At 37.1% G+C, this 16,936-nt stretch overlaps 1 protein-coding gene across 4 annotated transcripts in view; it reads right to left on the bottom strand.

Annotated features, from left to right (window-relative positions):
• The window catches only part of LOC143231028 (rho GTPase-activating protein 45-like), a 98,802-nt gene that overhangs the window by 57,439 nt on the left and 24,427 nt on the right, over nucleotides 1-16,936 (bottom strand). For all 4 annotated transcript variants that reach the window (XM_076465505.1, XM_076465514.1, XM_076465522.1 and 1 more), the window contains one exon: nucleotides 4,616-4,759. In XM_076465505.1, the coding sequence (XP_076321620.1) occupies nucleotides 4,616-4,759 (144 nt within the window). The remainder of the gene's footprint in view (nucleotides 1-4,615; nucleotides 4,760-16,936) is intronic.

Below are 16,936 nucleotides of genomic sequence, written 5' to 3'. Positions count from 1 at the left end.
ATTAAAAAACTTAAATTTAGAAGAACTTCCTCTTTTTGATCCTTATGGAAGAAAGATGTCCAAAGTCCAATATAGGGTTTTATTTGGAAAAGCTTGTTTTTACGTTGATCACTCCAAGTCGACTGCCAGCTGGCACGGAGCCGAGCCCTGAATACAGGACTATGCTTTGGAAAGGAACAAAGTTTTGAAGCATATAGTAAAGACAGTTGCAAATAGTGGAGGTGCAAAGAAGGTTCATGAGACTCTATACATAAGCTCTGATGTGGGGAAGTGTGGAAAGCTACAGTGCAGAGCCGAAGACCTTGATGATGAATAGGGTCAAGCATATTTAAGACAGAGCCATAGACCAGTGATCCATAGTTGAGTTTCAATCAAATAAAAGCATGATATATCTTTAGCACAGAATGTCGATCCGCTCCCCAAGTGATGGAAGAGAGGACATGGAGAATGTTCAGTGTCATACTGAAAGACATATGTCAAAGGAAAGACATACTGCCAGACATTTGACTCTAACTGCTTGATGTGTGGTATAAAGGTCAGCTTTAAAGGTTTGGAATGTATGGCCATACTCTGCAATTAAGATAACCTGCCTTAATAGTGGCAGGTGAAAGTGGTGACGTAAATGTGAGAATGAAGACATTGGTTGGCACCATAATTCCATCTTTGCGAGCGGATATATGCCTCGCTGCAGAAACTCCTTGGGTGGAGAAACCAGCAAGAGTCTCTGACTAGGGGATGTTTTTCCAATACCTCTCAAAAATAACTACTCATGATGAATTCAAAGTAGCATGAGGTGTAACCTCATTAGGTATATCCCCAATTACCTTTGAATTTTAGAGAAGTTCACTGTGATGAGATGTGGATGTTTCCATCAATATGTCATCAGATTGAAGCTTCTTTACTGACTTTGGAGAGCTAGCAAGTCCCTCTAGTCCCTTCTGACTGAAAAGGGAGACATTTGCCCTAAAGGTTTGTCTGAAAGTGAATGTAATAAGGAAATGAGGTACAATAGGTGGTACAGATGATGAGGATTGCTGCTCAGAATCTTCAAGATGTAGTCGTTTAAGTATAGACTGTTTTTTTCACTATTTTTTAAGATTTTTAATTGGAGTATCCATGATAAAAAAAAAAAGAATTTTTCAGTGCCCACTGAACCAACCCACCATGGAGCCCTATGAGAAGACACAGCACAATACCAAACAAGGACATTGCAGCAATGCCAGGGGTTCATGCGCACTATACCCAAACACCAACATCAGATGCAATGTCCACAACACCTGTTGAGAACTTCCAACACTGGTACTTGGTTGACCCCAGCCTAAGCGGACCAGCCGACTGACCAAAGGGGTGCCACACCCCTAGGCACCCCGTCTATAAGAATTCAAGGACAAAGTGGTGTGTTAGGGTTTGACCCCTCTACCAACAGAATCCTCTCCTCCCCTTTATGGATCGTCACACACGGCAAATATGTGGGTGGACATTTAGATCCCAGAGGAAGTAAACTGATAGAACAGAACCTTCTCTGGTAGGTCCTCTCACCATGTACAGGAATCCACACTGAGGGGAACCAAGACAGAAAGAGCTTCTCAAAACAGACATAGCTTTGGTACAGAACCACAGTAAAACTTCTCAAAACAGCCACAAGTTTTGTACAAAATCAAGAAAGAACTTCTCCAATAAGATGTAACTTCTGTTCAGAACAAGGACAAAAAGAACTCGAATCAAACATAACTCCGCACAGAGTCAAGATAGAAAGAACTTTTCCAAACATGACTTCTGCACAGAACCACAGTAAAACTTCTCGAAATAGACGTAATTTCTGTACAAATCCAAGATGGCACTTCTCAAAACAGATGTAACTTCTGTATAGAACAATGACAGAAAGAACTTTTCCAAACAGATGTAAGATCTGTGCAGAATCAGGATAAAAAAGTATTTCAAACAAACATAACTTTTATACTGCACAAGGACAGAAAGAACTTCTGCCAGATAACTGTAAATTTCCACAACTGTGATGCTCCATCAATGCCAGACTAAATTTCTGTAACCTTCCAGAAGTGGGATGATCCATCAATGCCAGACTACTGTGAACTTCCACAACTGTGATGCTCCATCAACACTACACTAAACTTTTGTAACCTTTCACATCAAAGATACTCCATCAGCATCAGACTAAATTTCTGTAACATTCCACAACCAGAATGATCCAACAGCAACAGAGTAAACTTCTATAACCATCACAACTGGTATGCTCTAAGAGCATCAGATACTCCATCAGCATCAGACTAAACCTCTGTAAACTTCCACAAATGGGATGCTCCATCAACACCAGACTAAACTTCTGTAACCTTTCACAACCAGGATAGTCCATCAGCATCAAACTAAATTTCTGTAACCTTTCACAACCAGGATAGTCCATCAGCATCAAACTAAATTTCTGTAACCTTTCACAACCAGGATAGTCCATCAACATCAAACTAAATTTCTGTAACTTTCCACAAATGGTATGCTCCTTCAGCATCAGACTAAACCTCTGTAAACTTCCACAAATGGGATGCTCCATCAACACCAGACTAAACTTCTGTAACCTTTCACAACCAGGATAGTCCATCAACACCAGACTAAACTTCTGTAACCTTTCACAACCAGGATAGTCCATCAACATCAAACTAAATTTCTGTAACTTTCCACAAATGGTATGCCACATCAGCATCAGACTAAATCTCTGTAACCTTACATAACTGTGATGCTCCATCAACACCAGACTAAACTTCTCTAGCTTTCCACAACTGGGATGCTCCACCAATATCCTCTTTCAGAGGGCTTTCATTTTCTTATATATGCAGCTCAAAAATACTGACAATCATGTGATTTAGTGAAAATGCAAGTTCATTGCATTTCATGAAGGTGTGTAAATGTAATTCTCTTCAGACTTGGTGCCTGGAGAAGTATGCAAATTATTTATTTATCAAGTGTTTCTGGAGGCCATTAGAAATAGTACAAAAATCATTAAGATATATGATTCAAAGAATGATACAATGAGAGTTTGTCAAATATAATGACCATGACATGGCCTTTTGAATACTGTATACATTGGTGGTACTGACAGTAGGAACTTTGTAAAGTTTCACACATGTACCAGAAGGCAACTGGCCAGAATGGATGTTTGGATAGTGAAAATTGATATGAATTGAAAATTGTAGGGCTGAAGTCATATACTGGAAGTCACCTGTCCAAGTTGGTCTTTCAGTGATTAACTTCTGTGGGTTGAAATCAAATACTGGAAGTCCAAGTTGGACTTTCAGTGATTAACTTCTGTGGCTCTTGATACCAACCTCACAAAATTACTTAAATATGAACGAAGCTTCTGAAGTTAGACTTTGAACAACACAAATTTGTTCATGTGATGTGTGGCTCTAAAGTTAGCCAGTTCAAACTTTATATCTGACACCCAGTGGATGCCATTTCCCCTTCACTTTCACTAAGTAGTTCTGAAACATAAGTTTTTGGACCAATAAATATTTGAGTGTTTTCTAGCTTCATGCTTTAATACCTTAATGTCACTATGGAATTTCTTAAGTTTGTTGATTGATGTTACTTAATATGGTAGCATCCCAGTAGATATTGTTTTACAATATTTACAACTTTAAGTCAGATTCCTTTATCCTGGATTTATCATTGGAAAACTTTTCCTTGTTAACAGGCTTGTAATTATAATAAATGCTCTTTCACATTCACTTAAACCACTCTAAGTTACAACCCCAATCACAGACATTACATAGTAACTGTATCATTCCTGGTCACAAAAATTATCTTGAATGTTCCCATCTGTTATGAGATGGTTTATTAAGTGTTCTTGCCACCTAGTGAGTATAATAAAAACTATTTATATATGCAATGTAAGATTTCCTTTTTAAGTTATGGCATTATGTAGAAAATGAATTTGCTGGTGAGGGTTCTTACAAGCACCACCTACCACTGTGTGATATGCTGTGTAAAAACCTATTTATGAAATAAGCAACTTTTTCCCAAATTAATTCCATTTGAATTACCTATGGTCTGTTTACTAAACCTTTACATGTTCATGATATGTTACAAGACAAATACAAAACTGTTCCTAGTCAATGGTGACTAAATAATATACCAGAATAGGGCCAGTTTTACAGGTTTATTAGAACCTCATGGACAATCCTTGATTCATACATGGCTATTAATGTAACAAATTCAAAACGCCATGTTATTGACCCCGTATCACACTCTGATGTATTTATTATATTACCAACAGTATGTAACAGGTAATCTTATCTCAGCAGTAACACTGTTCCAAATAAAAACAATCCCTGCTCTACTAAAATGAATTAAAACTAACAACTGTTGATTTTATTAGAAATTACATAATGAATATTTCATGACACTAATAATAATAATATTGTAGAAAGTGTTTCTTTGAAACATTAGAACTTTTATTCAAGTGAATTGGTTTTAAGAAACTAGGTTGTTATCACATTAAACCTGCTGTAACACAGACTGTTCTCATGTTAACCTTTAAAAGGCAGCCATCATCAACTGATGCTGCTACTTACAACATTCCTGCTGTAATACACGTTGTTCTCACCTTTAACCTGCTGTATGACTGTCCCTGCAGCCATGAGAAGGTCGGTCGACTGGATAGGAGGATATTTCTCAAGAATACTTCTCAGGATTCGTAGCACTTCTCCCAGCTTCTCATGAGCTGCTACTCGCATTGTTTCTAGTTTTTCTGGAATTAAATGATAATATATATAAAGTACAAGTTCACTGATGAACATTACCCATAGCAATGTTCAAACAAAGCCTACTGATGAACATTACCCATAGCAATGTGCAAACAAAGTCTACTGATGAACATTACCCACAGCAATGATCAAACAAAGTCTACTGATGAACATTACCCACAGCAATGTGCACACACAAAACCTACTGATCAACATTACCCATAGCAATGTGCACACACAGTATACTGATCAACATTATCCATAGCAATGTCCACACAGTGCACTGATAAACATTACCCATAGCTGCATACACGCAGTCAACTGGTGAACATTACCCACAGCAATGTCTATTGATGAACATTACCCATAGCTACATACATGCAGTCAACTGATGAACATTACCCATAGCTGCATTCATGCAGTCAACTGATGAACATTACCCATAGCTGCATTCACGCAGTCAACTGATGAACATTACCCATAGCTACATGCACAGTCTCCTGATGAACATTACCCACAGCAATGTGCACACACAGTCTATTGATGAACATTACCCATAGCTACATGCATACAGTCTATTGATGAACACTACCCATAGCTGCATGTACACAGTTTAGTGATAAACATTATCCATAGCTGCATGTACACAGTTTAGTGATAAACATTATCCATGGCTACATGCACACAATGTAGTGATGAACATTACTCGCAACAATGCCTAGGCTTCTGTTAGCCATTAACCACATCACCATTGGCAAAAAGAAACAGCCTGTGGCTAAAAATCTAGTGTTGGTTTCGCCACAATGGCAAAAGATAATTTTTTGGTCTTGGATGGTTTTACTTTATTTATTCTGCTCAAGTTTTGGTCTTAACAGCTTTCGTGGTTTTTATTGCCATCTACGCCATTAATGATGACAAATGACCAGAGGCACCCCCCGGCGAGTTGAAGAAACAAGAAACATCTTTAAAAACTACCACTGACTATAATCTATATTTTCTTTAGATATGTATTTTTATGATTTCTGGGATATGACAACTAACAAATTAAATTTAAAAACAAAATTATTACTCAGGTGTGCTAATGATTTCTGTTATTTTCATTTCTTATGCTACATGTTTGATTCTGCCCATGGTACACAAACAGTAATCAGAGAAAACCTGACTTTTGTCAAACCAACATATGGTCTGTATCAAAGTGGAAATCCCAAGTTTCATTTGACACGTGTTTGAATTGAGATCATGACAACTCCTACATCAGATAAAAAGATGTCTAAACAGTTAGGTATATCAAGTTTTTTTCAAAAGAAGGTTGAAGTAACAACATCAGTTGATGGTGGGAAATGCACTTCCAAAAGAAAAGACAGCTCTGAAGAAACTAAAGCTTGCAGCAGTGATCAGACTGTCAGTGTGAAAAAAAAATATACCTGCAATTTTCACAGAGTTGTTAAAGAAACTTGGTTTTCACAGTTTCCTTGGCTGGAACATGTTTCCCAACAAAATACATTTCATTGCAAATTATGCAGAGACAACAAGAAGACAAATATTTATGCTACCACTGGGAAAACTGCTACTAAGCCTAAAACAGAAAACTTGGTGAAGCATGCATGGTCAAAAGATCATTGCAGTGCAGTAGCATCACAAGTTTTGAAGAAGGACATGTCAACTGCTGCTCTGAATGTGTATGTGGGGTGTAAAGGTGACATTCAGACACAGATGGCCACATTACTTGTACAAACAAAGGAAGCCATGCTAACTGTGAAGTTTCATTCCCTCCTTTCACTACAAGTATTCAATGTAAGAATATTCTTCATTCTAGTATTAATAAGATACTTTGTTTTCTACAGTATTTTCTTAAAACAAAAGGCAATTTGACAATTTTCTAAATGTGAAACATTTTGAAAATATCTATCAAAAATTAAGTAGCTAGCCAACTCTTCCAAATATCTTTGTTTATTATTTTAATTGGTGGTCTTATTTCAAAACACAAGTTCTTATATATTTTTTAACAGGGAGTGACCTCTCTAAAGAAACTACAGACTCAGTCACAAAGTGGAACAGAGAGCTTCATATACACCCACAGCCAGTTTCTGGATGATATGTACAGTGCCCTAAATCATGTAGTTCAGGATGAAATGCAGGCAGACTTTTGGGCATCGCCTTTCCCTTTTTTGCTCTTGAAGCAGATGAAGCAACTGATGCAGGAAACACCTCTATACTGATAATTTATATCAGGTATCTTTCATCATTAGGTGAGGTTACAAGATGATTCCTTGCTGTGCATGAGCTGACCAACACTAGGGCTGATTCTATCTACAACACAGTGCGCTCAGTCATGGCAGATTGAGGATTGTTTGATGCTGACTTGGTTGGACTTGCAACTGATGGTGCAAATGTCATGGTGGGAATAAAAACAGGTGTTGTTACAAAATTTAAGGAGGAATGCCCCTGGATAATAACAAGTCATTATTGGCACACAGATTACAGTTGGCAGCTGAAAAGGCAGCAAACCAGGTGCCATACCTTGTGAAGTACATTTCAGTTTTGAACCAGTTTGCAAAAAGCCTGAAATATTCTCCCAAGTTGTGTCAGGTTCTGGAAGAGAGCAAAGCATTGCATGGAGAGAAAAGCAACAAAATCAAGCAAGTGTTCTTCACATGTTGGCTCTCTTTTAATGATTCTGTCCAAGCACTAGTCAACTGTATTGCATCTGTGATAAGCTGCCTGCAGGTCGTAGCAATGGAACATGGTACTCCAGGCCGAGCCTTGCTACATGATCTAGTCCAGCAAATGTCACGTTACAGCTTTATCATGATGACACAACATATTTTTTGGCTGATGCTGTTGGCATTCTTGGACTTTGTCAAGATCTCTACAGAGAGCTGATTTATCTTATGATCAGGCTAAAGCAATTATTGATGTGTCAATTCAGTTGCTGGTACACATCCCTGGTCCTTACACACAGACTGCACAGAAGGAACTCTTACAAGCTCCTGATGCCAGTGGTTACACTTCTTACAGAGGCCATGACATCAAAGATATTGATAAATAACATGAAAAGAACAGATCAGCTGCCGAGTCATTTGTTGAAGAGGTGGTCACAAGACTACAAGTAGCATTCCTAAACACTAACATCAAGTCAATTTTTTCAATATATAGCCCATGTCACAGCAGAGCAGTATCTGATGAGGATGATCTGAAGAAACTCATCCAGCACTTCTCTCCTTTCGTCAATGAGGATGAGGCACTGACTGAATGGCTGCTACTAAGAAACATAATGGAACAGGATGCTTACAAAAACAGAAACATGAAGAGCTTCTACAAGGAATACATCAACCAGACCCGTCAAACTTTTCAAAATCTGTCTCAGCTTGTAGCAATTGGATTAATAATTCCAGTTATAACTGTTGACTGTGAGCAGGGAATTAGCAGGTCCAACAGCATCAAAACAGATGCCAGGAGCAGTCTGTCTGTGGCCAAGACAGAAATCTTACTAGTCATACAACCGTATTCTAGTTTTAAGTCTTTTTTTGTTGTTGTTTCTGGGTTATTTCAAGGAATGTATCTATTTATTTACAACTATATTTTACTGGATAGAATTGATGCATATTAAGTCACACACCACACAGTTTTTGGTGACCTAAAATTGTGGCTAAACAACTGTCACTGTGGCTAAAAGAAAATTACTTTGTTTAGCCACAGTGGCTAAGAGTTATTTTTCTAGTGAAACCCCAGAATGCACACACAAAGCCTACTGATAAACATTACCTATAGCTATATGCACAAAGTGTACTGATGAACATTACCCATAGTACATGCACAAAGTGTACTGATGAACATTACCCACAGCAATGTGCACACACACAGTATTGATGAACATTACCCACAGCTACATACATACATTGTACTGATGAACACTACCCACAGCTACATGCACACACAATCTATTGATGAACACTACCCACAGCTGCATGCACACACACACAGTCTACTGATGAACATTACCCACAGCTGCATGCACACACAGAGATTACTGATGAACATTACCCACAGCTGCATGCATGCACACACACAGTCTACTGATGAACATTACCCACAGCTGCATGCATGCACACACACAGTCTACTGATGAACATTACCCATAGCAATGCACACAGTATACTGATGAACATTACCCATAGCAATATGTACACACAGTCTAATGATTTTCCAACACTACTGTTGATGAATGTTACAAGTTATGTCTCACAGGAATCCAAACGTTGTCTCATGAGAATTGTACAAACACATTCTCACTGTAGGAAACCCATCATATAAGTAAAAGAAATTAAAAACAAGTATACAATTTAAATAAGGATACACAACAACTTCATTGTTCATATCCATTTCAAATTAGGATTTCTGGCTAAGCATGCATTCAAGCAATGCTTGTGTATGTGGACTCCTTGTTTGTTTTGGTGTTTTTTTATATCCCTAATAACTAGTGTGTGTGTGTGGACTCCTTGTCTGTTATAGATGTTAAGTTACATCACTTAAAACTAGTGTGTGAACTCATTTTTTGTTAACCTGTTCAGTGCCGTAGATGAGATAACTAGTCTAAGTCAATAGGTAACACAGTGCCACGGACGAGTTAATTCATTTCATGTTTTGTACATATTTCTTTATTTTGTGCACTACTACAAGTTTGGCTTAGAGAAAAAATAGTATTTGTTGCTTATTTCCTTTGTTTTAAAAATTACTCAAATTTGCTGAAAAAAACCTGGCATAGAAGCTGCCGTAGCAGCTGAAATACTAGGCAGTCAAAAGGTTAAAGGTGTTCTTTTATATCACTGACAACCACTGTAGGTGGACACCTTATTTGTTATAAGTGATATTTTATATCACAGACAACTAGGGTGTTTGAACACCTAGTTTGTTATAAGCATTCTTTTATGTCGCTGACAACTAATGTGTGTGGACTTCATGTTTGTTATAGTTGTTCTTTTATGTCGCTGACAACTAATGTGTGTGGACTTCATGTTTGTTATAGTTGTTCTTTTATGTTGCTGAAAACTAATGTGTGTGGACTTCATGTTTGTTATAGTTGTTCTTTTATGTTGCTGAAAACTAATGTGTGTGGACTTCATGTTTGTTATAGTTGTTCTTTTATGTCGCTGAAAATTAATGTGTGTGGACTTCATGTTTGTTATAGTTGTTCTTTTATGTCGCTGAAAATTAACGTGTGTGCACTTCATGTTTGTTATAGTTGTAATTTTATGTCGCTGAAAATGAATGAGTGTGGACTTCATGTTTGTTATAGTTGTTCTTTTATGTCGCTGAAAACTAATGTGTGTGGACTTCATGTTTGTTATAGTTGTTCTTTTATGTCGCTGAAAATTAATGTGTGTGGACTTCATGTTTGTTATAGTTGTTCTTTTATGTCGCTGAAAATTAATGTGTGTGGACTTCATGTTTGTTATAGTTGTTCTTTTATGTCGCTGAAAATTAATGTGTGTGCACTTCATGTTTGTTATAGTTGTTCTTTTATGTCGCTGAAAATTGATGTGTGTGGACTTCATGTTTGTTATAGTTGTTCTTTTATGTCACTGAAAATTAATGTGTGTGGACTTCATGTTTGTTATAGTTGTTCTTTTATGTTGCTGAAAACTACGGTGTTGGGATATATTGTTTGTTATAGGATGTTCCTTTATATCACTGACAACCAGTGTGTGTGGACTCCTTGTTTGTTAAAGGTGATCTTTCACATCACAGACATCTAGTGAGTGTGAACTCATTGTTTGTTACAGATGTTCTTGTATAATGCTGACAACTAGGGTGTGTGGACTCCTTGTTATTATAGATGTTCTTTTGTATCAATGAGAACTGGTGTAATGGACACATTGTTTCTTTTGGTGTAATTTTATATCACTATCAAGTAATGTGTAAGGACTCCTTGTATGTTACAGATCTTTTCTTATATCACTGACAATTAGTGTGCATGTACTGCTTTTGTGTTATAGATGTTCTTTTACATAATTGACACCTATTGTGTGTGAACTGCATGTTTATTATAGGTGTTCTATCATATCACAGATAACTATTATGTGTGGACTCCTTCTTTGTTATAGATGTTATTTACAACCACTAGTAACTAGTGTGTGTGGACTCCATGTTTATTATAGGTGTTCTATTATATCACAGACAAGTAGTGTGTGTGGATTAATTTGTTTTCGTGTTCTTTCATATCACTGAACAACTAGTGAAGACACCTTATATTTCTGGTATTCTTTTATATCACAGATAACTATTATGTGTGGACTCCTTCTTTGTTATACGTATCACAGAAAAGTACTGTGTGTAGACTAATTTGTTTTGGTGTTCTTTAATATCACAGACAAATAGTGTTTGGGCTCCTTGCTTGTTATAGGTGTTCTTTACAATCACTAGTAACTCGTGTGTGTGGGCTCTTTGTTTGTTATAGATGTTCTTTACAATCACTAGTAACTAGTGTGTGTGGGCTCCTTGTTTGTTATAGATGTTCTTTACAATCACTAGTAACTAGTGTGTGTAAGCTCCTTGTTTGTTACAGATGTTATTGTATATCACAGACAACTAGAGAGTGTGGTCTCCTTGTTTGTTACAGATGTTCTTGTATATCACTAATAACTAGTGTGTGTTGACTCCTTGTTTGTTACAGATGTTCTTTACAATCACTAGTAACTAGTGTGTGTGGACTCCTTGTTTGTTATATATGTTCTTTACAATCACTAGTAACTAGTGTGTGTGGGCTCCTTGTTTGTTATAGATGGTCTTTACAATCACTAGTAACTAGTGTGTGTGGACTACTTGTTTGTTACAATGTTCTTTTCAACCAGTAGTAACTAGTGTGTGTGGACTCCTTGTTTGTTACAGATGTTCTTTACAATCACTAGTAACTAGTGTGTGTGGACTCCTTGTTTGTTATAGATGTTCTTTACAGTCACTAGTAACTAGTGTGTGTGGACTCCTTGTTTGTTACAGATGTTCTTTACAATCACTAGTAACTAGTGTGTGTGGACTCCTTGTTTGTTATAGATGTTCTTTACAGTCACTAGTAACTAGTGTGTGTGGACTCCTTGTTTGTTACAGATGTTCTTTACAATCACTAGTAACTAGTGTGTGTGGACTCCTTGTTTGTTACAGATGTTCTTTACAATCACTAGTAACTAGTGTGTGTGGACTCCTTGTTTGTTACAATGTTCTTTACAGTCACTAGTAACTATTGTGTGTGGGCTCTTTGTTTGTTACAATGTTCTTTACAATCACTAGTAACTAGTGTGTGTGGACTCCTTGTTTGTTATAGATGTTCTTTAGAATCAGTAGTAACTAGTGTGTGTGGACTCCTTGTTTGTTATAGATGTTCTTTACAATCACTAGTAACTAGTGTGTGTGGACTCCTTGTTTGTTACAGGTGTTCTTTACAATCACTAGTAACTAGTGTGTGTGGACTCCTTGTTTGTTATAGATGTTCTTTACAATCAGTAGTAACTAGTGTGTGTGGACTCCTTGTTTGTTACAGATGTTCTTTACAATCACTAGTAACTAGTGTGTGTGGACTCCTCGTTTGTTATAGATGTTCTTTACAATCACTAGTAACTAGTGTGTGTGGACTCCTTGTTTGTTATGGATGTTCTTTACAATCACTAGTAACTAGTGTGTGTGGACTCCTTGTTTGTTATGGATGTTCTTTACAATCACTAGTAACTTGTGTGTGTGGACTCCTTGTTTGTTATAGATGTTCTTTACAATCACTAGTAACTAGTGTGTGTGGACTCCTTGTTTGTTATGGATGTTCTTTTCAATCACTAGTAACTTGTGTGTGTGGGCTCCTTGTTTGTTATAGATGTTCTTTACAATCACTAGTAACTAGTGTGTGTGGGCTCCTTGTTTGTTATAGATGTTCTTTTCAACCAGTAGTAACTAGTGTGTGTGGACTCCTTGTTTGTTACAGATGGTCTTTACAATTACTTGTAACTAGTGTGTGTGGGCTCCTTGTTTGTTATAGATGTTCTTTACAATCACTAGAAACTTGTGTGTGTGGACTCCTTGTTTGTTATAGATGTTCTTTACAATCAGTAGTAACTAGTGTGTGTGGGCTCCTTGTTTGTTACAGATGTTCTTTACAATCACTAGTAACTAGTGTGTGTGGACTCCTTGTTTGTTACAGATGTTCTTTACAATCAGTAGTAACTAGTGTGTGTGGGCTCCTTGTTTGTTACAGATGTTCTTTACAATCACTAGTAACTAGTGTGTGTGGACTCCTTGTTTGTTACAGATGTTCTTTACAATCAGTAGTAACTAGTGTGTGTGGGCTCCTTGTTTGTTACAGATGTTCTTTACAATCACTAGTAACTAGTGTGTGTAGACTCCTTGTTTGTTACAGATGTTCTTTACAATCACTAGTAACTAGTGTGTGTGGGCTCCTTGTTTGTTACAGGTGTTCTTTACAATCACTAGTAACTAGTGTGTGTGGACTCCTTGTTTGTTACAGGTGTTCTTTACAATCACTAGTAACTAGTGTGTGTGGACTCCTTGTTTGTTATAGATGTTCTTTACAATCACTAGTAACTAGTGTGTGTGGACTCCTTGTTTGTTATGGATGTTCTTTTCAACCAGTAGTAACTAGTGTGTGTGGGCTCCTTGTTTGTTACAGATGTTCTTTACAATCACTAGTAACTAGTGTGTGTGGGCTCCTTGTTTGTTACAGATGTTCTTTACAATCACTAGTAACTAGTGTGTGTGGGCTCCTTGTTTGTTATAGATGTTCTTTTCAACCAGTAGTAACTAGTGTGTGTGGACTCCTTGTTTGTTACAGATGTTCTTTACAATCACTAGTAACTAGTGTGTGTGGACTCCTTGTTTGTTATAGATGTTCTTTACAATCACTAGTAACTAGTGTGTGTGGACTCCTTGTTTGTTATGGATGTTCTTTTCAACCAGTAGTAACTAGTGTGTGTGGACTCCTTGTTTGTTACAGATGTTCTTTACAATCACTATAACTAGTGTGTGTGGACTCCTTGTTTGTTACAGATGTTCTTTACAATCACTAGTAACTAGTGTGTGTGGACTCCTTGTTTGTTACAGATGTTCTTTACAATCACTAGTAACTAGTGTGTGTGGGCTCCTTGTTTGTTACAGGTGTTCTTTACAATCACTAGTAACTAGTGTGTGTGGACTCCTTGTTTGTTACAGGTGTTCTTTACAATCACTAGTAACTAGTGTGTGTGGACTCCTTGTTTGTTATAGATGTTCTTTACAATCACTAGTAACTAGTGTGTGTGGACTCCTTGTTTGTTATAGATGTTCTTTACAATCAGTAGTAACTAGTGTGTGTGGACTCCTTGTTTGTTACAGATGTTCTTTACAATCACTAGTAACTAGTGTGTGTGGCTCCTTGTTTGTTACAGATGTTCTTTACAATCACTAGTAACTAGTGTGTGTGGGCTCCTTGTTTGTTATAGATGTTCTTTTCAACCAGTAGTAACTAGTGTGTGTGGACTCCTTGTTTGTTACAGATGGTCTTTACAATCACTAGTAACTAGTGTGTGTGGGCTCCTTGTTTGTTATAGATGTTCTTTACAATCACTAGAAACTAGTGTGTGTGGACTCCTTGTTTGTTATAGATGTTCTTTACAATCAGTAGTAACTAGTGTGTGTGGGCTCCTTGTTTGTTACAGATGTTCTTTACAATCACTAGTAACTAGTGTGTGTGGACTCCTTGTTTGTTACAGATGTTCTTTACAATCACTAGTAACTAGTGTGTGTGGACTCCTTGTTTGTTACAGGTGTTCTTTACAATCACTAGTAACTAGTGTGTGTGGACTCCTTGTTTGTTACAGATGTTCTTTACAATCACTAGTAACTAGTGTGTGTGGACTCCTTGTTTGTTACAGATGGTCTTTACAATCACTAGTAACTAGTGTGTGTGGGCTCCTTGTTTGTTACAGATGTTCTTTACAATCACTAGTAACTAGTGTGTGTGGACTCCTTGTTTGTTACAGATGTTCTTTACAATCAGTAGTAACTAGTGTGTGTGGGCTCCTTGTTTGTTACAGATGTTCTTTACAATCACTAGTAACTAGTGTGTGTAGACTCCTTGTTTGTTACAGATGTTCTTTACAATCACTAGTAACTAGTGTGTGTGGGCTCCTTGTTTGTTACAGGTGTTCTTTACAATCACTAGTAACTAGTGTGTGTGGACTCCTTGTTTGTTACAGGTGTTCTTTACAATCACTAGTAACTAGTGTGTGTGGACTCCTTGTTTGTTATAGATGTTCTTTACAATCACTAGTAACTAGTGTGTGTGGACTCCTTGTTTGTTATGGATGTTCTTTACAACCAGTAGTAACTAGTGTGTGTGGGCTCCTTGTTTGTTACAGATGTTCTTTACAATCACTAGTAACTAGTGTGTGTGGGCTCCTTGTTTGTTACAGATGTTCTTTACAATCACTAGTAACTAGTGTGTGTGGGCTCCTTGTTTGTTATAGATGTTCTTTTCAACCAGTAGTAACTAGTGTGTGTGGACTCCTTGTTTGTTACAGATGGTCTTTACAATCACGAGTAACTAGTGTGTGTGGGCTCCTTGTTTGTTATAGATGTTCTTTACAATCACTAGAAACTAGTGTGTGTGAACTCCTTGTTTGTTATAGATGTTCTTTAGAATCAGTAGTAACTAGTGTGTGTGGGCTCCTTGTTTGTTACAGATGTTCTTTACAATCACTAGTAACTAGTGTGTGTGGACTCCTTGTTTGTTACAGATGTTCTTTACAATCACTAGTAACTAGTGTGTGTGGACTCCTTGTTTGTTACAGATGTTCTTTACAATCACTAGTAACTAGTGTGTGTGGACTCCTTGTTTGTTACAGATGTTCTTTACAATCACTAGTAACTAGTGTGTGTGGACTCCTTGTTTGTTACAGATGTTCTTTACAATCACTAGTAACTAGTGTGTGTGGGCTCCTTGTTTGTTATAGATGTTCTTTACAATCACTAGTAACTAGTGTGTGTGGACTCCTTGTTTGTTATAGATGTTCTTTACAATCAGTAGTAACTAGTGTGTGTGGGCTCCTTGTTTGTTACAGATGTTCTTTACAATCACTAGTAACTAGTGTGTGTGGACTCCTTGTTTGTTACAGGTGTTCTTTACAATCACTAGTAACTAGTGTGTGTGGACTCCTTGTTTGTTATAGATGTTCTTTACAATCACTAGTAACTAGTGTGTGTGGACTCCTTGTGTGTTATAGATGTTCTTTAGAATCACTAGTAACTAGTGTGTATGGACTCCTTGTTTGTTATAGATGTTCTTTACAATCACTAGTAACTAGTGTGTGTGGACTCCTTGTTTGTTATAGATGTTCTTTACAATCACTAGTAACTAGTGTGTGTGGACTCCTTGTTTGTTATAGATGTTCTTTACAATCACTAGTAACTAGTGTGTGTGGACTCCTTGTTTGTTATAGATGTTCTTTACAGTCACTAGTAACTAGTGTGTGTGGACTCCTTGTTTGTTACAGATGTTCTTTACAATCACTAGTAACTAGTGTGTGTGGACTCCTTGTTTGTTACAATGTTCTTTACAGTCACTAGTAACTATTGTGTGTGGGCTCTTTGTTTGTTACAATGTTCTTTACAATCACTAGTAACTAGTGTGTGTGGACTCCTTGTTTGTTACAGATGGTCTTTACAATCACTAGTAACTAGTGTGTGTGGGCTCCTTGTTTGTTATAGATGTTCTTTACAATCACTAGTAACTAGTGTGTGTGGACTCCTTGTTTGTTATAGATGTTCTTTACAATCACTAGTAACTAGTGTGTGTGGACTCCTTGTTTGTTATAGATGTTCTTTACAATCACTAGTAACTAGTGTGTGTGGACTCCTTGTTTGTTATGGATGTTCTTTTCAACCAGTAGTAACTAGTGTGTGTGGACTCCTTGTTTGTTACAGATGGTCTTTACAATCACTATAAACTAGTGTGTGTGGACTCCTTGTTTGTTACAGATGGTCTTTACAATCACTATAAACTAGTGTGTGTGGACTCCTTGTTTGTTATAGATGTTCTTTACAATCAGTAGTAACTAGTGTGTGTAGACTCCTTGTTTGTTATAGATGTTCTTTACAATCACTAGTAACTAGTGTGTGTGGACTCCTTGTTTGTTATAGATGTTCTT

The sequence above is a fragment of the Tachypleus tridentatus genome, chromosome 1, assembly GCF_004210375.1.
Source record: "Tachypleus tridentatus isolate NWPU-2018 chromosome 1, ASM421037v1, whole genome shotgun sequence".
Lineage (NCBI taxonomy): Eukaryota > Metazoa > Arthropoda > Merostomata > Xiphosura > Limulidae > Tachypleus > Tachypleus tridentatus.
This window is presented reverse-complemented; position numbering and strand designations above follow the sequence as displayed.